Consider the following 24,216-nt stretch of genomic DNA (forward strand, 5'->3'; position numbering starts at 1 on the left):
ATGAAAGATGCTGCTGTAGTTTGTAAGCAGCTGGGCTGTGGATCTGCTCTCCAAGCCGTTCAGGATGGATATTTTGGGCCAGGATCTGGGCCGATTTGGCTGAGCCTTCTTGGCTGTCAAGGCACCGAGACTGCCCTGTCTGAGTGCAGACATGCTGGTTGGGGTAAAGTTTATAACTGCGTTCATGCTTGGGATGCTGCAGTGGTTTGTTCGGGTAAGGAGTCAGGCAGTGCCTCACCTTTGGGGTCGGGCCTGGGATCAGAGCACTAACCGGGCTGTGCCCTGAAGGAGAAATGCGTGGGTACCAGCGCAGGCCCTGACGTGGCTGCTCTCGCTGCCGAGCTGGGACTGTTGCTGCTGCTGTCCCCAGGGAAAGCCCGGGTGAGCCCATCCCCGGGTGCACAGACCCCGTGAGGGTCCTGGGGGCTCAGCCCACCCCAGGTGGTGCCTCATGCTGGGAGATGAATCCCCCACGCTGCCCTGTGGTGTCTCTTGGTCTCCATCGATCTCCTCCCATTCTGCCAGGACCCGGCTGGCAGTGCTGGGGGTTCCTGTGCCCTAGACCTCAGGGATGACTTGCTCAGCACCCCACAGCCGGGATAGGGCATGAGATGGCCGTGGCCCCTCGGCTCATTCCCCTCAAACACAAGTCCCTCAGCTGAGCCAAAGGGGCTTTTCAGAGGGGAGAAGAGCAGGGCCTGGGCAGAGGAGCAGGGCGGCAGGCAGCACCTCGCACCCCGTGCCCAGGGCCACCCTGCGAGGACCAGCCCCATGTGGGCTCGGGGCTTGGTGGCTGCGGGGCCGCTGGCTGCTCCCTCCCGTGTCGCTGCACGCTCAGGCCAGCCCTGCGGGTCCCTGGGGCTGTCACCGCCCCGTGGGGAACACGGCCCGTCCAGGCAGCACTGTCCAGCCGCTCCTGCCGGCCCCGGCTCCCCACACTGCCCCGTGCCACAGGGCTTTGCCAGCACTCGCTGACCCTCGTCTGTGCCTGCTTTTGCAGTGCGCGACGGTGTCAGCCCAGGCTGCACACGGGTCTCCTGCTCCTCTGCCCGGTCGCTGGCCTGCGACGTGCTGTGGCCCTGCCTGGGGACACCCCTCCCCGGGCACACGTCGGAGGGGGCAGCTGGCCCAGGCACCGACCCGGTTACAGCTGCACCACTTCTGTGCCTGGGACGTGTCACCCCTCACAGACACCCCGACACCCCAGGACACCCCCGGGAACAGGGCGCATTTTGGGCTGCTCTGAGGCAGCTCCCCAGCCTGGCCCTGAGCCCTGAGCTCTGCAGGGGCTGAGCAGGCTGCAGCAGCCGTGAGCGCCTGGGCAGCTTCTCCTGGTCCAGGTGCTGCAGTGCTGGGGCCTGCGCTGGGCAGTGCCAGGCCTCTGGGGCAGCAGCATTTCCCTGAGCAGTGCCTGTGTCTGTGGGTCCAGGACAGACACAAGCCCTGGGGTGCTGTGTGGGTGTGAGAGGAGGTGCAGGGGGCCCTGGAGGGTTTGTGTCATCAAAACCCCCTGACAGCTGCTGCCAGGATGTTCACAGGGCATTTTGGATGTGGCTGCCATGGAAATTGTGTGGGATGCAGGTGTGTAACTGCTGGAAGCCCCTGGGAACTCCCCATCGTTGGTGTTTTTTCCAGGATTTGTCCAGCTGGTTGGAGGAGACAGCCCCTGCTCAGGACGTGTGAAGATCAGAGATGGGGACCAGTGGAGACCAGTCTGTGACTCTCACTTTGGTCTCAAAGCTGCCGATGTTATCTGCAGGGAGCTGCAGTGTGGCACAGCCCTGTCCATCCCCGGGGGAGCTCACTTTGGAGAGGGGGTCGGTCCCATCTGGGACGGAGAGCTGCAGTGTGTGGGGAATGAATCCCTCCTCTCCTCCTGCCCCAGGAAGTCCCTCAGCAACCAGACCTGCACCCATGCGAACGATGCTGGTGTCACCTGCACACGTGAGCATTTGGGGAGGAGGTGTGAAATGCCTCCCACGAGCTGTGTGCCGTGGGGCAGGGGAGCAGGGAAGTGACCGTGCTGAGCATGGTGTGAGCACAGGAGGGCTGGAGTCATTGTAATCTTAAAATGCTGTGGAAGGAGCAGGAAGGGCTGCTATGCCTTTGGTGTCTCCTTCAACACCTGAGGGTGCAAGAGCTCAAAGCCATCCTCACTTTTCCTCCTCTTTCCCCCGAGTACACAGGATTCAGGCTGGTGAATGGCAGCACGGTGTGTTCGGGGCGGGTGGAGATCCAGGTGCAGGGGACCTGGGGAAGCCTCTGTGACTCTCACTGGGACGTCGCCGATGCCCACGTTCTCTGTCGTCAACTCAACTGTGGATTTGCTGAGTCCGTTCCTGGAGGAGGGCATTTTGGGAGAGGAACCGGCCCTGTCTGGAGAGACAGCTTCCACTGCAATGGGACTGAATCCCATTTGGGACAGTGCCCTGTGACTGCCCTGGGGGCCTCCCCATGCTCACATGACAACAGTGCTGGTGTTTTTTGCTCAGGTGAGTGCAGGGAAAATGCAGGATTAACTGAACTTGCCCCTTGTGTGTCACATGGCAACACGAAGCTGGGGAACCCATGGCAATGACAAACTGAATTTCTTCCTGGAGAAACTGTGGTTCCCCATGGAGGGACTGAAAGGGCTTTGCCTGCTCAGGCAGACCTCTTTGCCTTGTGAGAAATGAGGAGTGAGCACGGAGGAGACATCTCTGCCTCCCCAGGGCAGCTGGTTCAGGCCCCAGGGGCCACCACCAGGCCTGGGCTCCTCTGCTCCCTCCTGCAGCTCAGGCTCAGGACAGGGCTGTGGGACACAGCTCCACTCACTGCAGCTGTGAAGGACCCTCTGCTCCCTCCTGCATCACACAGCCCCATCTCAGACTGCAGAGAGCCCCGCAGACCCTGATCCCACCACCGGCAGGGGCTGCCATGGGTTCGCCTAGCAGGAGCAATCCCTGGGGCTGAGCTGCAGAGTGGGGCTGGGATTTGCCCTTGCTTCTTGTCAGTATGAACCCAAACTTGTCCTGTTTTGTCAGAATGGCCCTTGGCCGTCTGCTTCCTGCCAAGGACACCAGCTCCCAGGCCCCGATCCATAGGGATGCAGAGGGGCAGAAACGTGTGGGCTCTCCCCTGGGTGTCTCAGCAGGGGCCAGTCCCAGAGCAGAGAGGGGAGCAAGGCTTGGGCTCGTCCTGTCCATCACCCAGGCCTTGCACAGGCCCCTGCTTCCTCCTGCTGGAGCTGCTCCAGATTCATCATTAAGGACATATCTGGTGTCTCTGGGATTTGTGCTGACCTCCCACACTTTCCCATCTCTGTCCCTTCCTGAGAAACAGCAACATTTGTACTCAGCAAGGTTTAGTGAGTGGAGAAAAAGAAATCCCTGGGAAAACTCCCATCCTTGAGCTCCTTACTGTGAGCTGGATACAGCTGGGTGAGCCCCAGGGTGTCCGAGGACATCAGAAATGGGAGACACACGGGAAGATGCAGGGCTCCCCAGTGTCACAGAGGATCCAGGGCATTTCCCCTCTCTCCGGGCAGGACCCTCTGAATCCCTGCGGCTGGTGGACGGAGGAAGCCGGTGTGACGGGCGAGTGGAGATGTCCCTGCACGGGGCGTGGGGCAGAGTCCTGGATGACCAGTGGGACATGGACGATGCCAGCGTGGTGTGCCGGCAGCTCCAGTGCGGAGAGGCAGAGCGAGCTTACAACCCGCCGAAGCCTGAGCGAGGGACGGGCCCTGTGGGGCTGAGAAGGGTCCAGTGTGCAGGGGAGGAGACTCGCCTGGCCCTCTGCAACACCTCCCTGCTGGAGGCAGCGCCGGCAGGAATTGCTGAGGACGTGGGGGTGGTTTGCTCGGGTGAGTCGCTCTGACGGTCCCCGACGTGCTGTGCTCCCCAGGGCTGCGAACCTCTGACAGCCGGGGTTTCTCCTGTCTGCAGGGAGCCGGCGGGTCCGGCTGGTGAATGGGGCAGGGCGCTGTGCCGGGAGAGTGGAGATCTACTACCGGGGCAGCTGGGGGACCGTCTGCGATGACTCCTGGGACCTGTCTGACGCCACCGTGGTTTGCCACCAGCTGGGCTGTGGGGTGGCTGTGGAGGCGGCCGGCTCTGCTCGTTATGGGGAAGGCTCCGGGCAGATCTGGCTGGACGACGTGAACTGCTCCGGGGGTGAGGCTGCTCTCTGGGACTGCCCTGCCGGGGCCTGGGGGCAGCACAACTGCAGGCACAAAGAGGACGCAGGAGTCGTCTGCTCAGGTCTGTGCAGGGAGCGGTGGTGGGAGCCTGGTGCCCGGGGAGGTAGGGACGAGGGAAGAGCAGGGCATGGTGAGACTGTCCCTGGCTGCCCCGAGCCCCCTTCCTGCCCCCGACCTGGGGACACTCGTGCACACTCCCCATCAGACTGTTACAGGGAGAGCACAGCTGTCTCCAGGGGTTAGAGGGGAGGGCACTGCTGCATCCCAGGGACTTCTCTACTCCCTTGGTGAAACAGTGACTTGCTGGCAGTGTCCTCTTCCTGTCTGAGCCCAGGGGTGCCCAGGAGGGTCCCTGCTTCTTGGAGTAACTCTCCTCGCCCTTGGCTACTGCAGGGGGGATTGTCAGGGATGGCTGCAGTTTCTCTCTCCTCACCCCAGGACTAGCTTGATCCCCCCAACTTTGTGCCTTTCCTTCCAGAGTTTGTGGCCCTGAGGCTGGAGAACAGCGACGGCTGCTCTGGGCGCCTGCGGGTTTTCTACAACGGGACGTGGGGGAGTGTTTGCTCCAACTCGATGACTCCTGACACCGTGTCTCTGGTGTGCAAAGAGCTGGGCTGTGGAGATGGAGGGTTCATTGAAACACATCTGGTGTATGGCAAGGTATCTGGCCCCGCATGGCTGGATTATGTTCAATGTGGGAAGATGAACAGCTCCTTTTGGCAGTGCCCCTCTGCTCCCTGGGACCCGCAGTCTTGTGATGACCAACGAGAAGAGACTCACATCACCTGCAATGGTAATGCTGGAGCCACCTGAGCACAAAGGTTCACAGCAGGTCTTGCTCCCTGTTCAGCAAGGTGCAATGCAGAGAAAGAGCTTGGAGTGGCTTTTACTTTCCATTTGAGACCATTCTGCTGTCAGTGACACAAACATGCCTTCAGCGCTCGGAGGGACACGTGTCCATCAGCAGTAGCTGTTCTGAGCTCCCTGCATAGCCCAAGGAGGGGCAGAGGCACCTCTAGGCAGTGTCTCCTCCATCTCCCCTTGGACACCTCTCCGAGCTGCCTGTTGCTCTCTGTCGCCCATAGACAGGCCCAGACAACCTCCTTTTAGCTTGGGAAGTCCATGCAGAGCATCCCGCTCATGGCTGTGGTTTGCTGAGGGACTGGGAAGAGGGAGAGTGAAACCAGTCCTGGTGGCTGAGGGCTGTGCAGAAAACAGGCACTGCCCAGAGCACTTGTTGCACCAGAGCTCAGAAAAGCCTCCCCTCTGGGAACATCCTTCTGCTCCTCTGCTAACCAGGGACGCTTTGGGGGTGAGCAGCCAGGGGTAACCCTGGAGTGCAGCAGTGTTGTACACTGCATTACTGGGGGCTTCAGCTGTGTGCATGACCAAGGAGGCACTGGGAGGTTCAAGCACAGGTCAGTCCTGCTCCCACCTGTGTGGCCCCCACGGAGCAGCCCCTTCACCGCAGCATTTCCTTCTGCAGGGAGACGACCAGAAACGCCCCCAGCCCCGGTGGCCGAGTGCCCCAACTCTACAAGCTGCACAGGTAGCTGCTCCTCCGTGTCCCCTTCTTGCCTGGCTGGGCTCTCCCAGCTACCCCAGTGACAGGGGGTTTCTGCCTTTTCCAGAGACGGAGAAGATTCGTGCCGTGGGAGGAGAGGACGGGTGCTCGGGCAGAGTGGAGGTTTGGCGCCGCGGCTCCTGGGGGACGGTGTGCGACGACTCCTGGGATCTGAAGGACGCTGAGGTGGCGTGCAGGCAGCTGGGCTGCGGCCCCGCGGTGTCTGCCCTGGGGGAGGCTGCGTTTGGGGAGGGGACGGGTCCCATCTGGCTGGAGCAGGTGGAGTGCCGAGGGACGGAGCGGTCTCTCTGGGACTGCTGGGCCCAGCCCGGGGACAGCGGTGCCTGCCAGCACAAGGAAGATGCTGCCGTGAATTGCTCCGGTGAGTGGCAGTGCTTTGTCTCCTTGCTCCAGGACATGTTTCCCCAGCTGGGTCCTCACATGGCCCCAGAGCTCCTCAGAGCAGGGATGTCCCTGGGGAGGTCAGGTGTCTGGTGCCAGGTGGGGAGCAGCTGTTGTGGGGCTGGGTGTCCTCAGGCCTCTGCCTGTGGGATCCTGCAGCCCTCTGGGTGCATCCCCTGGGCTGCCTGTGCCGTCCTCCCCACGGCCCAGAGCAGAGGGCCCTGAGCCTGTCACAGGGACCCAGAGGAGGACAGTTCAGGTGGGACTTGTAGGGGACATCTGCGCGCGCGCGCACACACACACACACAAACACTCCCCTCTCTCTCTCTCCCTGCTCCACAGCTGCACCCAGGACGACAACGTCACCCCCCCGAGCAGGTAACCTCCCCTCCTCCCTGGGGCTGGGTCTCCCTGGGGCCGGGCTGTGAGCTGCAGCCCCAGGGAAGGGGCTCTGTGCTGGGGTGCAGAGCCCCAGAGAGGAGGCCCTGGGGTGGGAGCGGGTGGCTTTGGGGAGGGCTGTGATTCACCCAGCAGTGTGGGAGCTGCCCCGTGACCCACCCCTGTGCCCCCATCCCTGCTGCCACAGGTAGGGGTCAGGACTGGGGTGTCCCTGGGGCCCCCCTCCCCCAGGCCAGGGGCTGCCTCATCCATGTCCCTGCCCATGCAGATCCCACCCAGGGCCGTGCGAGGGACAGCGGGAGAGTCTCGGTGCCTGTCGTCATCTGCATCGTCCTGGGGGCCCTGCTCTTGCTGCTCCTGGCCCTCCTGGTGGGGCAAGTGCGAAGTGCCAGGGCTCAGCGCAGAGGTGGGTCCTTCCCCATCGGTCCCAGGGTGGGCGATGCCTCTTGGCAGCCCCGCGGGTGCTGTGGGGTGTCTGTGAGGGGCGCAGATGGAGCTGGGGTGGGGGTGCTGCCTCCTGCCCTATTCACTGCCCCTTCGCTGTCTGTCTGTGGGACACCAGCAACCAGGGGTGGAGAGAGTGCAGACGCAGGAGGAGATGGTGGTGGGTGAGGAGAGAAGTGGCAGCGAGGGGCCGGGGGAGCCAGGAGCAGTGGGAGATGTCTGAGGATGCTGCTGGCCATGCTGTGGGCAGCGCTGGCGGGGATGCTGTGGGGCAGGAGTGGTGCCGGGAGGAGCACAGGGCAGGGGGTCTCTCAGTGCAGGTGTCCGGTCCCCAGGCTGCTCCCTCCGTCCATCCCTGCCCACCCGTGGCAGGGCAGGGCCGCGTTACGGACCCGTCTGGCAGAGAGTGGGGAGCCCTCCGGGGAGAGGAGCCACGGGAGCTGCTCCAGGGTCAGACCAGGGACTGAGTCGGGGCCAAAAGGGGCATTGAGCTGTCTCTGAAGGGACAGCGTGAGGGTGACATTGCCCCAGGCCATCTCCACAGGGACATTGCTGTCACTGGAGATGGGATAGTGGTACCTGGACAGAGCAGTGGGGCTGGGCGGTGGGGTCAGTGCTGGGCTGGCCCTGGGGAAGGGCTGGGTGACCACATCGGGCTCATTCTCCATGTCTCTGTGCTGACCCTGCCTCTGTCCCCAGGCTCCAGGAGGTCTCTGGAGCCCTTCTCTGAGGCCGTGTACCAGGAGATCGACTACAGCCTGACGTGGGAGAAGCAGGCGAGGTTTGGTCGTTCAGGTCTGTGTGGGTCCCTCCTGGGTGGGAGCACGTCTGCAGGGCCCTTTCCTCCGGCCCTGACCCAGGATGGGACCTTGGCAGCCCCTGGGCCAGTGGTCCCCACAGCACTGGGCCATGGAGTCTGTGGGGAGAGCAGCCCCATGCTGGGCTCAGGAGAGGAGCTTCCTCCCCACCAGCTCTGCCCATCCCAGTCCGGGGCACAGCTCCTCCCTGCCTGCCCCACTGCACCCCAGGGTTGTTCCTGGGGGGTGAGGGAAGGGGCTGTCCCAGGGCAGCTCTGAAAGGCCCTTTGAGATGGGGTTTGTCCCATGGGAGCAGGACGAGCCCCGAGCCCTCTCCCCATGCAGTCCCTGCTGTGTGGGTCCCTGTCCCCAGCAGCGCTGGCCATGAGCAGGGTCAGCAGGGCTCACCCTGATAACACCCGCTGCTCCTCTCGCCAGGCTCCTCTTCAGAGGGGTCCCTGACCAAGCTGCATCCTGACCCCAGGGACAGTGAGGAGGAGGACGGTCCTGGGTCAGCCCCAGGTAATGGAGGGGGAGGCAGAGGAAGGGTCGGTCTCTCCTCCCTGTAGCTCTGTGACCGACAGCAGTGTCACTGGGTGTCACCATCGGGGTGGGGAGGAATCGCCCTGAGCAGTGACTCCAGAGCCATGCGGAGCAGGCGAGGGTCGGCCGTACCCGTCTGAGCTGGGTGCCTGTAGCCCTGTGCCCCACAGGGGACATGGTCGAGAGGGATCCCCACTGCCGCACACACGCTCCTGAGACTCTGGGGTGGGTGGGCAGGACGCCGGGTCTCCTGTGGCCCTGCCAACACCATCATCTCAGCCCCTTGTTCCTGCATGTCCTTCCTTCCTCTGCTCTGCGGGAGGGCTCTTCTCATTGCCACCAGCTCCCCTCTCCTTTCAGATGGCCTCATCCTGCCCAGAGGTGACCCAGCAGATGGCTATGACGATGCCAGGGACGTCTCTGACCCCGGGGAGGATCTTGTTCCTGGGCAGCAAGATTGGGAAGCGCCCAGGGAAGCAGAGGAGGGAGATGGGCCCAGGGAGGCACAGAGAGGTGAGGGGCAAATGCAGTGCTGCCGGCTCCTGGGGTGCGGTCCCCAGTGCTAGGAGAGTCGCTGCGTACTGACAGCCCAACTTCCTGGGATAGGGAGGGAATGTGCCCAGGAGTTTTCCTGGTGGGGAAACTAGGGTGGGAGAACAGGCTGAAGATCTCAGGACATTAAGAGGAGGGAGAGAAAGGGGATTGACAGCCCAGAAGGGGCACGCGCACAGGGATAACTTGCACAATGCACCGGCCTTGCTGCTTCCAGGGGGGAGCCTGCACTCCTGGGGAAGCGATGGGGCCCCTGGAGCTGAGAGAGCCGCCCCATCCCTGCTCCCCGCAGACACGGGATACGATGATGCTGAAGAGGTGTCTCTGGCACATGCCCATGAGGACATCAAGGTTGTGAGACTGGACCCTGGTGCCAAAAGGTCCCTGAGCCCAGGGCCAGGAGAGACCACCCCTGCCATGTGGTTGGGTGCACCTGGGATGGAAGAGAGGTCTGAGCAGCTGGGAGAGCCGTGAGTGCCAGAGACTGGTCTCCCTTCTCCCACTGGTAGCAGAAAGAGCTGGGCATTTCCTCTATTTTCATTCCTCTACTTTTACACCATGCATTGGTATTTGTTGTTATTAAAGCCATTTGGAGGTTTGATCCAGAGCTGGTGCTTCCCTGCCCGGGTGTCAGGGTGTCTCCCTGAGGCTGATCAGGGAGGGCGAAGCACCAGGAACCAGCAGTGGGGAAGGGACAAGTCTCGGGAGCAGCGGGCTCTGAGACAGGCTGTGTGCCTGCAAGTGCCTCTGGTCCCTGCAGTGCGGGAATAGTGAGCAGTCCAGCTGGAGGATATTCCTGCTGGCAGAGACATTTCCATCCTGCAAACAACACACAGAGCTTCCAGCCAAAATGGGTCTCTCTGCAGGGTCCCGTAATGCCCCTCTGGGCGGGGAGGTCCAGTCTCCTCACCCCAGGAGTGCCCCTGCTTGCTCTGTTCCTGGGGGCTCTGCCTGGGCCACCCTGGTCCCAGGCACAGAGGCCACCGCAGAGCTGCAGTGACAGGGTTAACCATGGGCGGTGGCCCCACAGCAGTGAGCCCGGAGCTGCCAGCAGGGCCCTGAACATCCCAGGCAGCCCCAGAGGGGCTCATCCCCTGGGGATCACCTCCCCACAGTGGTTGGGGGCAGCTCTGCTTCCCGCTGCCCCCGCACACGGCGCAGAGCAGCTTGATTTTCCCCTCCTCTGGCTCTGCAGGGACTCCCATTTCCAGGGGCTGCTCCTGGCTCCTGTGGCCCTCGTGGACTCCTGAGCACTCCTGGCACAGCCAGGGACTGAGGCACCAGGGCCAGGACAGTGCTGGGACCCCCCTCCTGCTCCCATCCTCCCCCACCCCTCTGCCCTGCCGCTGCTGGGCTGCGAGGGCAGAAGAAGGAGCTGCCTCGCCTGGGGCACCAGGCTGGGTCTGTGCAGGGCAACATCTGTGTGCAGGGCGCAGGGGACGGGAGCAGGCAGCCACAGGAGGGGACGTTTCCTTCAGCAGGGTGGGAGGCAGAAGAGGGAGAGGGCAGTGGGCTGGAGAAGGGAGCCCCACAACACGCAGGCTCCAGCCCAAAGTCACGGTTCAGCCCCTGGCCTTGTGACAGGCCCATCCCTGAGGATGCTCACAAGGGCATATTTCCATGATAAGATTTTTTTTTTTTCCTGGCTTTTTTTCCTTCCTACACTGCAGTTATTTATGTTCCCTGCTTTTTCCTTTGCATTTTTTTCTTTCCTTCCTTTTCTCTTCCCCCTCACCCTACCACTTATGCATCCCTCCCTCCACTTGTTTACTGATTGCAGCCTTCCCAGCCACAGGAAAGCATGGGGCCATGCGACTGCCATCAGCTCTCCCTGCCCAGCTGCCCCAGGACAGCTCGCCTCTCCCCCCGCAACGGGCACCGTCAGGCCAGGAGACAAAATCAGACCTCTCGGGGAGGCAGAGGATAACGCTCCCAGCCCCAGTGCTGCCCAGCGCTGGCTCTGCTTCGCAGGAAGGTTTCAGCTCTGGGTCCCAGGAGGGGCAGCTCTCTTTGGCCCCAGTAGCCAAGCCACTGCCTGGCAGTGGGGCTGTGTGAGCCCCCTGCACCCCCCAGCTGGGGCAGGGCAAAGCCGGGCTCCCTGCTGGGAACAGCCATGGCTTAACACTGATGGTGACAGTGGTGTCAGCAGCACATCCCTGAAGCAGTGGGGCAGGGCTGGGGTGACTCTGGGAGTTCTGAGGGGAGCCGGGGCTCAGGCACCACCTCCAGCCCCAGGACCTGGAGCCTCCCTGACGGCAGCCCCTGCCCCGAGACAGCCCCCTCCCTCCCAGCTCCTGGCCCATCTCTCCCTGTGGGAGAGGCAGGGCTGAAGCCTGAGCCCCAGCAGGAGCAGGGGTTTCCCGTGGGGACGGGAGTTGTGTTTGCAGCACCCATGTGCATTACCCACCTTCATGGGGTCTCACTCTGTGAATGCTTTTCTCCCACTGGCTTCCAGCAGTCGGGGTACAGAAGAGCAATGCAGCTCTGCTCAGCCCCACAGTCCCTCCGCTGTGGGCTGAGCGCCTTCTCAGCCAGCCCCAGGGCAGCGCCAGCCCCTGCCCTGCCCTACAGGGAGATGTGGGGCCGGGCTCAGCCCTCAACCGAAGGACACACTCTCCCTGAGGGCTGCCACAGGGACCACTATGCTCAGCTACAGAAATGTCACTACACAGACACACATAGATTTGGGCCAGAGATGGCCCAAGAGCGACAACATGATGACATGGCCCTGTTCCATCACCAGGATGATGTCCCTGGGATCCCCAGGAGATGTTTGCCAGGCTCCAGACCAGACCCACAATCCAATCTCTTGCCTTGGCTGTAGGAAACTCTACACCTGCTCTGAAGGTCCAGGTAGAGCACACAACAGGGGCACAACACAAGAGCCCAGGGCCATAACAAGAAGGTGATGGATCAAAGTGATCCATGTGCTTCAGAGACGTTCATGGTCAGAGTGTTGGTCTAAAACAAATGTCTAATTCTTTGGGATCTTTTGCTTAGGGTGATGCTCATGTGGGGAATCCAAACCTCTTGGACAGGATTGCTGGTTGCTTTCCAGATGCTGATGGTAGTCTCTATCACAGATATCCTTGCAACAGCATCTTCAGCTGGATTGGGTGGGAATCCTTGAATGGGATTGTTTCATGGCATCCTTATAATCCAGCTGGCCCAGGGTCCTACATGACTCCTCCAAAGCATGCATGATCCGTTTCTGTTGATATAGGAGCATATCGGACAAATCTGAACATCATCCTTGTATCACAGCTGTAACTTTACTTCCAAAGATCTTACCACAGTGCAAAAGAAGTGACATCATCATTCCAGCATTGTTCCTCTTTACCTGCCTGTCCCTCTCCCCTCCCCTGAGCTCTCCTTTGCGTGGGGAACATTTTCTGACCTGCTTCATGACCTCACAGTGCCTGCCTGCCACCCGATCAGATTGCTGCAATAGAAGTGACTTCACAAGAAAAGGTCCCAGCCATGTCACCTCTGCCATCTTCAAGAGCTCTCCTCTCCCCTGGGAGGCTTTCTCATCACCTTGATGACCTCAGAGTGCCTACCTACCTGCTGCTGGCCAACCAGGCTGCAGTCACAGAGGTGACCTCACAACCACTATGCCAGCAGTGCCACAGTCACCTGCCTCTCCCTCCTTCCAGGCTCTCCCCTCTACCTTATGGGCTTTGTCATGCCCTTGATGACCTCACATGCCTGCCCACCTGCTGCTGGCCAATCAGCTGCTGTGAAAGGAGAGACCTCACAATCAAACCCACCAATGCCACCTTCACCTCCTCCTCCCTCTCACCTCCTCCCAAGCTCTCCTTGCTGCTGGGCAGCATCTGTGATGCTGTTGATGACCTCATAATGCCAGCCTGCCCTCTTCTGGCCAATCAGGTAAGTGTAATGGAAGTGACCTCACAAACAATGCACCAGCCATTATGCTTTTGCCTGCCTCTCCCACTCCCGCTTCCACCTCCCCAGCTGCTGAATCAGCTCCCACCACTCATGGTGACCCCAGTGCCTGCTCCCCTGCTGCTGGCTGGGGCTGCTGGGACAGGAGCGATTCACCAGCACTGTCCTAGCAGTGACCTCCCCCTGCCTCCCCTCTCTCCTCCTGCTGCGCTCTCACCTCCCATGGTCAGGGGCATCTGATGTGCCTGATGCCCTCACAGCACCTGCCTGCCTGCCCAGGGCAGTTCTGCTGCTGCAGCTAAAATAACCGAAGCCGACGCAGAGACCAGCAGGTCTGCGAGGAAGCTCGGAAAGTGCTGTCACCCCTCTCTGCCCATGGGCAGCACCAGCAGCACCTTAGCTGGCCCCATCAGGCCTGGTGTCACCTTCGGCCTGGAGCCACCACAAGCCCAACAGCCGGGATGGCGCTGAGAAATGGCACCGAGCCGCGGGGCCACCAGGAACAAGGGCGCAGGAGCCGGGGGCTCCCGCGTGGGTGGAGGCGGCCCCGGCCGTCTGGGCCTTCCCCAGCAGTTGCTCGCACCCAGCCGGGCCGTGGCGGCTCCGGCCGCCCTGCGTGCACAGCCACTCGCTCTGCCTGGCCCGTGGCCTGTGGGTGCTGGCGGCTGCTGCGCAGGGAACCGGGGCGACGCTGCGGCCCGGCGTGTGCTCGTGCGCCTGGAGCCGGCGTATATATGTGTATTTTTATATGTGTATATATATACACACACACACACACACACACACACACACACACACACACACACACACACACACACAGTAAATTATAGTACATATGCACATAAAACTAATCAGCCCAGAAGACCAGGAGCATAATGTGTTTTCCCCATAGTCGTAAATTTGACAGAGTCACTGCCAGGGGTTGTCCTGTGCTGATTCTTCGGACTTTACATTGTGTAGTATTTGGGGTAGGCATATTCATCAGGTCACGGTTCTCTGGGCAAGAGTCTCCTAGAGAGGACATAGACTGGGACACTTTCCCCTTTGATTAGTACCAGGTGGGGATCTCCTGGCCTGTCAGCAAAGATTTCCCCTTCCAGCTGTCTGGGTTTAGTCGGATCATGCACCCACACAGCATGCCCTGTAGACCCGAAACCACCTGGCTGCTGGGTGGATGCATGATCTGAACTCTTACCTCTGCAAGGTAGTTTGAGTCAATGCCTTGATGTCCACCCCCCTGGAGAGCTAAACTATTATGGGGCTCGATGGATTCCCCTTTGAAACGAGCATATGGGGTAGAGCCATGCAGTGGTTGGGCACTGAGGCAGGCAGTTGCGTGATGAACATTTTTGCTCCAACTCGTGAGGTACCAGCAGGGGACAATTTGCACAGCTGCTCTTTGAGCAGCCGTTCATTCGCTCTGTCAATCCCATCCCTCGTGGATGGTAGGGTATGTGATATGTCCAGGCTATTCCTCACTCTCCAGACCAATTTTGAATGTCATTCTCTGTAAAAAGAGTACCCTGATCACTTTGGATTTCCACCAGGGAACCACAGAACCATATAACCCAATCAAGTCTTCTAATGCCTTAATGGTGTGAGCCTGTGTAGCTGCGGTGCAGGAGTGGATGTATAATAGACCAGAGCAGGTATCTACAGTGGTCAGAATATATCTCTGCTGCTGGCTCTCTGGTAAGCGTCCGATATAATCAGTCTGCCACACCTCCCCAGGCTTTTGTCCTCTGTGGATATAAGGCTTTTTCTTCTGCAACTGCCGTGGAGCTAAGTGGGTACAACACAGGCAATGCTGCCTGGCCCCTGCTTGTGCCACTGGCAGCTCCCCTCTGTGCATGCTGCTGATGGGGCAGTGGGTGTCCTGGGTCCCCCCGCGCTCTCCAGGCTGCTCGCCACGCTCCCCGGGGGCTATGTGTGTTGCTCCAGCTGGAGCTGCAGCCGCCACTTGAGCAGCTCCGTGCTGGGTTTACCATCCACCTCCCCCCGGCACACCGGCTCGCAGCAGGTCTTGGAACGTAGTGCCATGACTGACTCTTTTTTCCTTTTTCACGTTTACCTGCCTGTTTCCTGACTTCCTATCTCTGCTAACAGAGGACGCCACTGCTAACTGAGATAGCAGTACTGCCACTCCCCCCACCATACCCACCCCCATCGCAAGTAGCACCATTGCTTTAAGATGGGGGTGGCAGGTCGCAGCATCTTAGTTCGGATGGTTTTGCTCACGGAGATCAGATCCGGTTCTGTAAACTCGGGGAAATAAGTGCTGAACAACATTCCCAGTTGCCGTAGATGGTTTATTCCTGCTGCGATAGTAGTCCACCCAGTGAACCCATCGTTGATGTCTGCGGCAGTCAGCCAGGTTAACCGCGCTGTGCCCGTCACCCACTCCATTAGGGATGGGGAAACATTTAGGTTTTGCTGCTGCAGGGTGCGGAGGGTGTTGCGCAGCCTGGGATCCTGGTGCAAAGCCCCCTTCTTATCAAGTTCCCTGCTAGTAAAATAAACCGCATCTGCTCCATTATCCCACAGGCTTAACAGCCACTCTAATAACCCTCCGCGGGGCTGCTGCCTGTAGCGCCCCTCATAGCCTGCAGTTATCATGCTTTAAAATCACTCACTGTTGCGGTCCCTTCAAATTGACTGCATTCAGTCCAGTAAGCCACTGCTCTGCCACTGGCCAGACAGCTGCCTCGCCCTCATGCTCTGGGTCTGACTCCGAACCAGGGAGTTCGTCAAAGTCCCAGACATTTCCACCCAAATATTCATTCACCACTTCTAATTTTTCAAATGTATTTCAGAAAGGAAAGAGAGGAATCTTTTCCAAAGTATTCATAAATGCACTTTATAATGCTGAATATACCCTTTTTGATTAAAAGAAATGAAAAATGGAAAAGCTACATCTCTGATTACTATGGTATACTGAACCAAAGTTAATGCAAGTCTGTACTACGTATAGACTGACAGCATATGAAGCAAAAGAAACCCATGCCTTTCTGTTTAATGGTAACTCCTTTATACAACTAAAATTGGAGACCATAAAAACAAGCACTCAGAGGTACCACCTTCTGCAGTTGAAGTATAGGCTATCTGAGAAAGAAAACGCATGGAAGCTAATATCAAAGGTAATTCACAGGTGGTGGGTAATACAAAGAGCAGTGAAATAAATTTTAGCATTTATAGAATGCTTTGTCTTTTTTTTATATGTGTGTATATATATATACATTCTCCATGATTTCCATCCCTTATTTGATTTGGGCTTTCCTATCCCACAAGCTGATGCTTAACCAAAGATATAAGATACTCCAGACCTCTTGTGAAATATATATAAATATGCAGCTTAAATTATTTAGATCATAATAAGTCATTTTTCAGGAAGGGTCCCTTGGAGGAGTTTATTGAAGATAACACTTCTGAGATCTGTTGAATCTCACGTTTTCTTAGACTAGAGGCATAGCAGTTGCCTCTCTCTCCTGTTAATAAAGGCTTATTGGGAGGTACTAGCAATAAATAATTGGTGTGGAGACTCTTTTCTTCTAATATGGTAGTGCTCCAGAAACCGTTTGTTTGTAATGCAGTAATATGCCCTACTTTGCAGTTAATTAGCCATCCAAGTAACTCTCCAATGCAGTGAAATAAGGCGGGAGCAAGGTCCTGATCTCTCCTTGCCAAAGGGCTCGCTCCTTGGTGATCTCTGCTGCAACCTGCACACTGCGTACTGCCCCGGGCACCAAAACAGGACATCCAGGGGCTGGCATCCAGGAGGAGACCAGAGAGTACAGTTTTGATGCAGTGGGACTTTTTTCTCTGACATAGTTAACAAGGAAGTGGTCTCATCATGACAGAGCGCTCAGAGGTACTCTTGTGAGCAGCAGTGCCACAGTCGTTACCTTTCAAAATGGGAAAATAAGGAAAACTTCCAAAGACAAAGTATTTCTTCAGGAAATAATTGGCCTCTTATAACCACTTTTCCCAGATGCTCATACTACAGAGTGCTGTTTCAAGGGCTCAGAGCTTTTTTTTGTGCTGAAAACAAAGAAAATGACAACATTGCTTTTGGACCCTGAAAATACTCACCTGATGCTCAAGCACTTTCCTGTAAGTCATCAAGAAATACTTGTAGGGTCATAGCTGAGGATCAGCTTGCAAAGTTGAAGTTGTTTCATGCAAATAACTCTGCAAGGCCCCCGAGAGTCCTCACCTTTGCACATGCTCCTCTCTTCCTTAAGGGAGTCATTTCTAACCTGACAGTTCAGGTGTCCATCTCAGCTGAGCACATTTTGCCATGTGTCACTAGGTTGGTTGAGGCCTGCAGCTTGTGAAACTCTTGCCAGGATCTCCTGCCAGGATGCTAACTAAAACCCCAGGTTCGGCTGATCAGATACAAGGAACATCACAATCAGCGTCCAAGCCACGTGCCTGCTGCTGGTCTGTCAGCTGCTAAGGCAGGAGTGACCTCACATGCACCTGCCCCAGCCATGAGCCTGCTGCTAGCCTATCAGAGTCTAACTGTCTCTTTACCCTACTCCCTAGTTGTGTTTCTATCTATCCTTTTCTATCTATTTGTCAAAAACATTTCAAGGAATGTTATTCCATGTAGAAAGTGGACCTCACTGGAGGCAGCTTGGGCTTAACATGTACTTGAATAGTGTATTCTACTTTTTATTAAACTGTATCATATTTTGTTTTTGTTTGCTTGCAATTAAGAAAAATCCTCCTGTGTCTGCAAGTAGTTGTCTAAGGAAAGCAGATGGGAATTGGTGTATAGGAGCTGTATATATAGACTTAAGCGGAAAAAGGTTAGATTCTAACAGGAGTGATGTAAGTCCCCAGTGGCTGATGAGAGAAATGGCAGGGCTGGGGAGGTGAGAAGGAAGGTTGGCCATACATGTCTCTTATCAAAAATGCTGTTTTTCCCACATGTCCATACTTGATTAGGAGACGCTCTGGATCAGCATGAATTGGGGAGTGTGGATATCAGTTATTCTGAAAGCTGAAAAATAAAGCTTAAAAAGCAGAAATCCTTTCTTTTTCAGGTGCTCATTGAAATCTTCCTCTTGTAAATACACTCCTGAAACCTCTCCAATCAGCCACACAAGAATTGAAGAACTGAAGAAAATTATGGAGAGTGACATGGGTTGTTGGGGCTTTTGGCATTTTAATGACCCCTTGGGTGTATTTGGTGCTGAGTCCATGAACCTCAGATACTGAGAGGAGATTGAACAAACCACTCAAGAAGTTAAAGTCAGAAGTAAACGCCAAAGTTTCTTGGAGCTTTGATGGGTCCCACTGAGGACCATTACCAACAAAGCCTCCCTGGAGGCTGATTAGAGCAGAAAGTTGGAGACATTGATTGCAGGTAGGCAAAGGAAATGTGCAGTTGGCTCTAATGCCAAGTAAACTTTGATAGGTTTTATCAAGCAGATTGGACAGGCATTGACACCCAGCCCCTGGGTAGGGTGATCTTTTCCCTCATGCTTTGCTTGGGGCTCTTCACGGGGGCAGTGGGAGTGTGCAATGCCGAGTGCAGGCCAACGATACGGCACCTCCTGGGCTCCCTGGAGGGGAGAAGGCAGTGAGGCTGTGCTTTAAGGAGATGGCATTTTTGGTAGGCCTCAGTGGCAGTGACAATAGCCATAGCCAAGAGGACAAAAACATCAGTTCTGTCAGAGGCTTTCAGCCTTGGCGGTGCCCTTGGCTGACTCCACCACAGGCCGTCCCATGCTGTCCCATGCCTGTGCCTGTTTCCTTGCAGACTGCAGACATCCAGCCTGCTTCCCCACCTTGCTCTCACCCATGGATCTGCCTCCCTTCAGTGATGTCTCTCTGTCCTTGCTTGCTTTTCCTTGAAACGCAAAGCCATGGACTGATCACAGACTCCCTCTGGGTGACCTGTAGCACCACAGCACTGCCCTTCAAGTGACATTCTCTTTTCCTAATGTTACATCTGAACACCACAAGGTGCTCTTTGTGGCTGTTTACCATTCTCGTGCTCTTTCCCATTACCAAGAGAAGCTCCATCATCTCTGAAACCACCCTTCAAGCACTCGCAGGCTACTACTCTACTGCCTTGCACCTCCACTTCAGCAGCATAAAGAAGCCCAGGGCCCTCAACCTCTCCTCAGGGATGCGGTTATTCCCCCCCAGTTGCAGGACTTGACACTTCTCTTGTAAATCTTCATGAGGTGTCTGTTGTCCAAATCACCCAAGTTTCTCAAGGTCCCTCTGGACTGAAGCTCCTCTGTGTCAAAAACAAAAGAAAACAATTCAAAACAGCGCCAATAGGGAAAGGGTAAGCAGGGGTGGGCATGCGAGGGGATCAGGATGGTAAAAGACACAAACTTAGAAAGAGGGAAAGAAAAAAAAAAGGAAATTAAAAGTGAAGCAAAGGATTGATCAGGGCTGTGTTGGGCATTCCTGCCAAGAAGCCCTGCATCTGCACAACCCTGACTGGAAGCCGACAAGAAAGCTGACCTACTTCCACTGTCACAGGGAACCTGTATGTTTTCTGTGACAGCAAAGAGTGAAGACCCAGAGGGGGAAGAATCACAGACACCTTCAGGGTGGAAGGGACCTCAGGAGGTCTCTAGCCCAATCTCCTTGCTCACACCAAGGTCAGCTCTGGCATCGAACCAGGTCGCTCTGGGCTTGATCCAGTCTGCCCTTGGAAACCTCCAAGCAAGGAGACTGCACAGCCTCTCTGGGCAACCAGCTCCAGTGCTTGACCATCCTCTTAGTGGAAAACCTTTTCCTCATCTCCTGCATGAACGTCCCTTCTTTCAGCTTATGCCCATTGTCTCTTGTCCTCCCACCATGGTGAAGAGCCTGGCTCCATCTTCTTGATGACCTCGTTGTAGCCATCAGAAGGCTGCTATGAGATCCCTCCAAAGCCATGTCTTCTCCAGGTTGAACAAGCCCCATTTCCTCAGAAAGCAAATGCTCCAGCTCCCTGGTGATCTTGAGGGCCTTTCACAAACTCAGTCTCAGTTATCGACCTCCTTCATTTTTCTTGGGATTCTATACATGGTCTAATGAGTGCTGATTAGAAGAGGATCATCATTTCCCTCAAACTCCTGGCTGTGCTCCTGGTCCTACAGACCCAGATCCTTTCAGTCGTCTTTGCTGCCACGGAATGGTCCTGGCTCATATTTTGCCTCCTGTCCACCAGGACCTTCAGGTTCTTTTCTGCAAAGCCACTCCCCAGGCACTCAGCCCCCAGCCTGTAACACTGCGGAGTGTTGGCCTACTCCAGGTGCAAGACCTGGCATTTGTCCTTGTGGAATTTCATGAGGTTCCTAACAGCCCCTTCCTCCTGCCTGTCTAGGTCCCTCTGAATGGCAGCCTCAAGCATAAAACTGGTCTCCCACACCTCCAGTTTAGGGTCATCTACAAGCATGATGAGTGTTGCCTCCTCCATGTCACTACTAAAGAAGATAAACAGGAACAAGCTATTGGCGACATCAGTGGTGCTCCACTTCTCCCTGACCAGCAGGATGAGTACTGCTACACATTCACCGCTGCCCTCCAAGCCTCATCATCCAAGCAGCTTTCAACCCATCTGTTGTCTACCCCTCTAAAATGTAGCATTCTAACTTGCATACAAGAATATTGTGGAAGACAGTGTCAAACACCTAGCTAAAGTCTAAGGAAAAGACATTTACTCTTCTCCATCCACAAATACGTTATTTAATCATAGAAGGCGATCAGGTTGGTGAGGCACAATTTACCCTGGGTAAATCCGTGCTGACTGTTCCCTATCCCCTTCTTCTCTCTCATCTGCCCAGAAATGTGATGTGAGAGGATTCACTCCATTGCACACTCCTCACCAAAGTGAGGCTGAACTGCCTGCAGCTTCCCAGGTTGTCCTGTTGGCCTTTTTTGAAGATGGATGTAACATTTGCCTTTCTCCAGTCATTGGGATCTCGCCTCATCTCCACAACCTTTCAAATATGTTAGAGAATGGTCTTGCTATGGCAGCAGTCAGCTCTCACAGCACCCTCATATGCAGCCCATCCAACTCCATTGACTTGTATAGTTTGAGTTCTCACAAGTAATCCCTCTCTCATCCAGTCTTGGTTGCTTTTCTCCTCAGGAGTCCTGACTCAAGACACAACAGCCTGGGAGACCTTGTGGGTGAAGACTGAAGCTAACAAGGTGTTGAGTTCCTCAGGCCTATCTGCATCTGCTGTTACTAGATTCCCTGCCCCATTCAGCAGTGAGACCACCTTTTCCTTTTTATTCTTACCGAAGCAGTAGCAGCTCATTTTCATGCCCTTAACATCCCCTGAAAGTGTCTATCCTAGGGGTGCTTTGTCTTCCCTAACACCATGCCTACAATGCTGGACAATATTTCTGAATTCCTCCTTTGCAGCCTTTCCCTCCTCCCCCCTCCCATATGTTGCCTTATTGCCCTGGAGCTCAAGCAGAAGTTCCTGGTTTAGCCAAGCTGGTCCCCTGAGATAACTGCTAGTTTTACTGAGTATCGTTAGGAACCATCCTTGTGTTTGGCAGGTGCTTTTCTTAAAGATCTTCCAGCTTTCCTGAGCTCCATTGCCCTTCAGAGCTGCCTGCTATGGGATCCCCCACCAGTCCCCTGCAGAAGCCAAGGTCTGTTTCTCTGAAGTCCAGCATCTATACTCTGCTTCTGTCCTTCCTCAAGATCTGGCACTCCACGATTTCATGGTCATTGCAACCAAGGTTTCCACTGATGATCACATTCCTGATCAGTTCTTCCTTGTTTGCAAGCGCCAGAGCTAGGTAAGCATCACCCTCACTGGCCCTTGTTGGCGGGTGTGCTAAAAAGTTGTCCCTGACACCCTCCAGAAACCTCCTGGACTGCTTGCACCCTCCTGTTTGTCCTTCCACTGAATGTCAGGGAGATCAAATTCCCCCCATAAGAGCCAGGGTCTGTGACATAAAGACTTCCTCAGGTTGCTTAAAGGAGACTGTGTCCACCTCCTCACCCTGACTGGGTGGTCTGTAACTCCACCATAACGTCACCCTTACTCTGATGCGCACCCACAAGCTCTCACACAGCCCCCTGTCTGTCCCACGGAAGAGCTCCATACCTCTGAGCTGTCCTGTCACACTAAGGACATTCTCCTGCCTCATCTTTTCTGACAGTCTCTCCTGAAGAGTCTGTACCCTGCTATTGCAGCCCTCCTGTCGTGTGAGTGATCCCACCACAGGGCTACTAAGATAATGAACGGACTGGAGTATCCCTCTTACGAGGAAAGGCTGAGAGAGCTGGGCCTGTTCAGCCTGCAGAAGAGAAGAATGAGGGGGCATCTTATCAATGCGTATAAATATCTGAAGGGAGGGTGTAGAGAGGATGGGGCCAGACTCTTTTCAGCGGTGCCCAGTGACAGGACGAGAAGCAATGGGCACAAACTGAGACACAGAAAGTTCCATCTGAACATGAGGAAAAAATTCTTTACTGTGAGAGTAACAGAGCACTGGAACAGGTTGCCCAGAGAGGTTGTGGAGTCTCCATCCTTGGAGATATTCAAAATCCATCTGGACCGGATCCTGTGCAGCCTGCTCTAGGTTACCCTGCTTGAGCAGGGGAGGTGGACTAGATGGTCTCCAGAGGTCCTTTTCAACCTCAACCATTCTGCGATTCTGTGATAGCAGTATAGGTCTCTAGGATCATTTCAGATGGCCGAAGAAATTCCCCAGCTGGCTCCCACCTGATGCTCTAGAAGGATGTGGGTCTTACCATTGCTCCATCAGAGCAAACAGACACTGGCACAGGACCACTTCTGTCTCTTCAGATATCACCAGCTGTTTGTCTGTGACCAACTGACTCCCACCCCCTACCTCCATTGATTATAATGGGAGCTTAGACAAGGAGCTCGCATGCAGACATCCACATTGTGCACACTTCAGCTTGGGCAAGCTCCCACCTCCTGTGTGTTTGTGGTGTTCACGGGAGGGATATGAATCCCACTCCACCCCATGGGTTTTTAACTTGGCATGAGATGTCCAGATTGGCTCATTCGAATCAACACCTGAACCATGGGAAAATGAACTCCCTTCTTGTTGCTGTCTAGGTGTCCTGCCTAGGTAAGAGATGGGAATAGGGGCATCTAGACTGGGACATTTGCACCTCTCTTAGATAACCATCCTATGATGAGACAAATTGCAATGCTGGAATCAGCCTCTCTCCACTGTTTAGAGAGAGATCATAGATGATTATTTTAGTCTACCTCAGCGAACATCTCCCAGGAGGAGGGAACACAAGGGACAGAGAAATTCATGGCTTCAGATGGGTCTGTGCTCCTGAGCTGGGCCAGGCTCCTGGGATGGAGGGAGCTCATAGCAATCTGGCAGAGCTGATGGGAGACAGCTCTGTCCAGGAGCAGCTCCCCTGTGAAGAGCAGCAGGGCTCCAGCACTGCCTGCTCTTGCAGACGTAACATGAGAGAAGACCGAGGGAAGTGAAAGGCAGTCTGGAGTGGGAAGACAGAGGAAAGCTCATTGTGAGAGAAATCTCCATAGCCCTTTACGCCGTAAGTCTCTGGCTGTAGAGCAATGCTACTGAGGTTCTTGGAGGGATCTTCTGAACCCAGCCTATCTCATGACCGATAGGGTTGTAAGGTTCACTCTCCTGGCTTCTCCAGTGCGGAGGAGGAGGAGGTGCTTCAGAACAAGGGTTCCCTGCCACACTGTCACAGGGACAGGGAATGCTGCTACCTTTTCCCAGAGACAACTGCAGGGGTGTGAAGCTGGGGTGTGCACAGAGGTCTGCCCAGGACTGTAGTTCGGAGCAGTGTCCCTGTGTCCCAGGGTGCCGTGTGCCTGGGGCAGTGACTCTGCTGCCCGTGAGGGTCAGCATTCAGCCTGCCCGGGGAGCTGCCCAGGGGTCTGTGGGAAGAAGCTCTGGGTGGAAGGAGTGACCCTGGCAGGGCAGGTTCATTCTCCTGTTGAGAGGGTGCTCTGTGAGTCGGGGCTGCTCGCAGCTCCATCTCACCCTGAGAACATTTCTGGAGGAGATTTTCCAAAAGGAAGATCAAGTCAGGGATGCCTGAAAGGGAAGGAGCTTTCATGAGACTGTGCTTTCAGTTTTATTCTCTTTGGGTGGGATGAAATCTTATTGGATCTGTTAGGGTTAAACAAGGGATTGCGATTCCAAAACATGACAATGAGAGAGGAACCGTTCTGGGAGGAACTCAGCAAATCCCTTCATCCACCCCTCAGCCTACAGACAGAACCAGCATCACCTTTCCAGCCTCATCAAGGTTTTTCTCACCTGCTCCTTAGCTCCTGCAAACACGGAGGTGCCCCTGTGCAGTGGCCTGCACCCGGGAGGTTTCTGCAAGGCAGAGCTGAATGCCCAGTGGGTGGGATGGGGTCTGTGAGCACTGACATGACATGGGGGACATAGAAATAGCTCCCTTCAGGTACAGCTCCAGG

General features: G+C 56.1%; 1 protein-coding gene across 1 annotated transcript in view; it reads left to right on the forward strand.

Moving 5' to 3' along the window:
- Positions 1 to 24,216, forward strand: part of LOC135325515 (scavenger receptor cysteine-rich domain-containing protein SCART1-like) — a 43,002-nt gene that overhangs the window by 10,720 nt on the left and 8,066 nt on the right. The window contains exons 2-15 of the mRNA XM_064503644.1: positions 1,636 to 1,945; positions 2,179 to 2,492; positions 3,527 to 3,844; positions 3,927 to 4,241; positions 4,659 to 4,973; positions 5,667 to 5,729; positions 5,812 to 6,136; positions 6,499 to 6,524; positions 6,814 to 6,951; positions 7,689 to 7,784; positions 8,225 to 8,308; positions 8,690 to 8,842; positions 9,174 to 9,351; positions 12,538 to 12,772. Of these exons, the coding sequence (XP_064359714.1) occupies positions 1,636 to 1,945; positions 2,179 to 2,492; positions 3,527 to 3,844; positions 3,927 to 4,241; positions 4,659 to 4,973; positions 5,667 to 5,729; positions 5,812 to 6,136; positions 6,499 to 6,524; positions 6,814 to 6,951; positions 7,689 to 7,784; positions 8,225 to 8,308; positions 8,690 to 8,842; positions 9,174 to 9,351; positions 12,538 to 12,772 (2,870 nt within the window). The remainder of the gene's footprint in view (positions 1 to 1,635; positions 1,946 to 2,178; positions 2,493 to 3,526; positions 3,845 to 3,926; positions 4,242 to 4,658; positions 4,974 to 5,666; positions 5,730 to 5,811; positions 6,137 to 6,498; positions 6,525 to 6,813; positions 6,952 to 7,688; positions 7,785 to 8,224; positions 8,309 to 8,689; positions 8,843 to 9,173; positions 9,352 to 12,537; positions 12,773 to 24,216) is intronic.

The sequence above is a fragment of the Dromaius novaehollandiae genome, unplaced genomic scaffold (genome assembly GCF_036370855.1).
Source record: "Dromaius novaehollandiae isolate bDroNov1 unplaced genomic scaffold, bDroNov1.hap1 HAP1_SCAFFOLD_65, whole genome shotgun sequence".
In the NCBI taxonomy this organism is placed as follows: Eukaryota; Metazoa; Chordata; class Aves; order Casuariiformes; family Dromaiidae; genus Dromaius; species Dromaius novaehollandiae.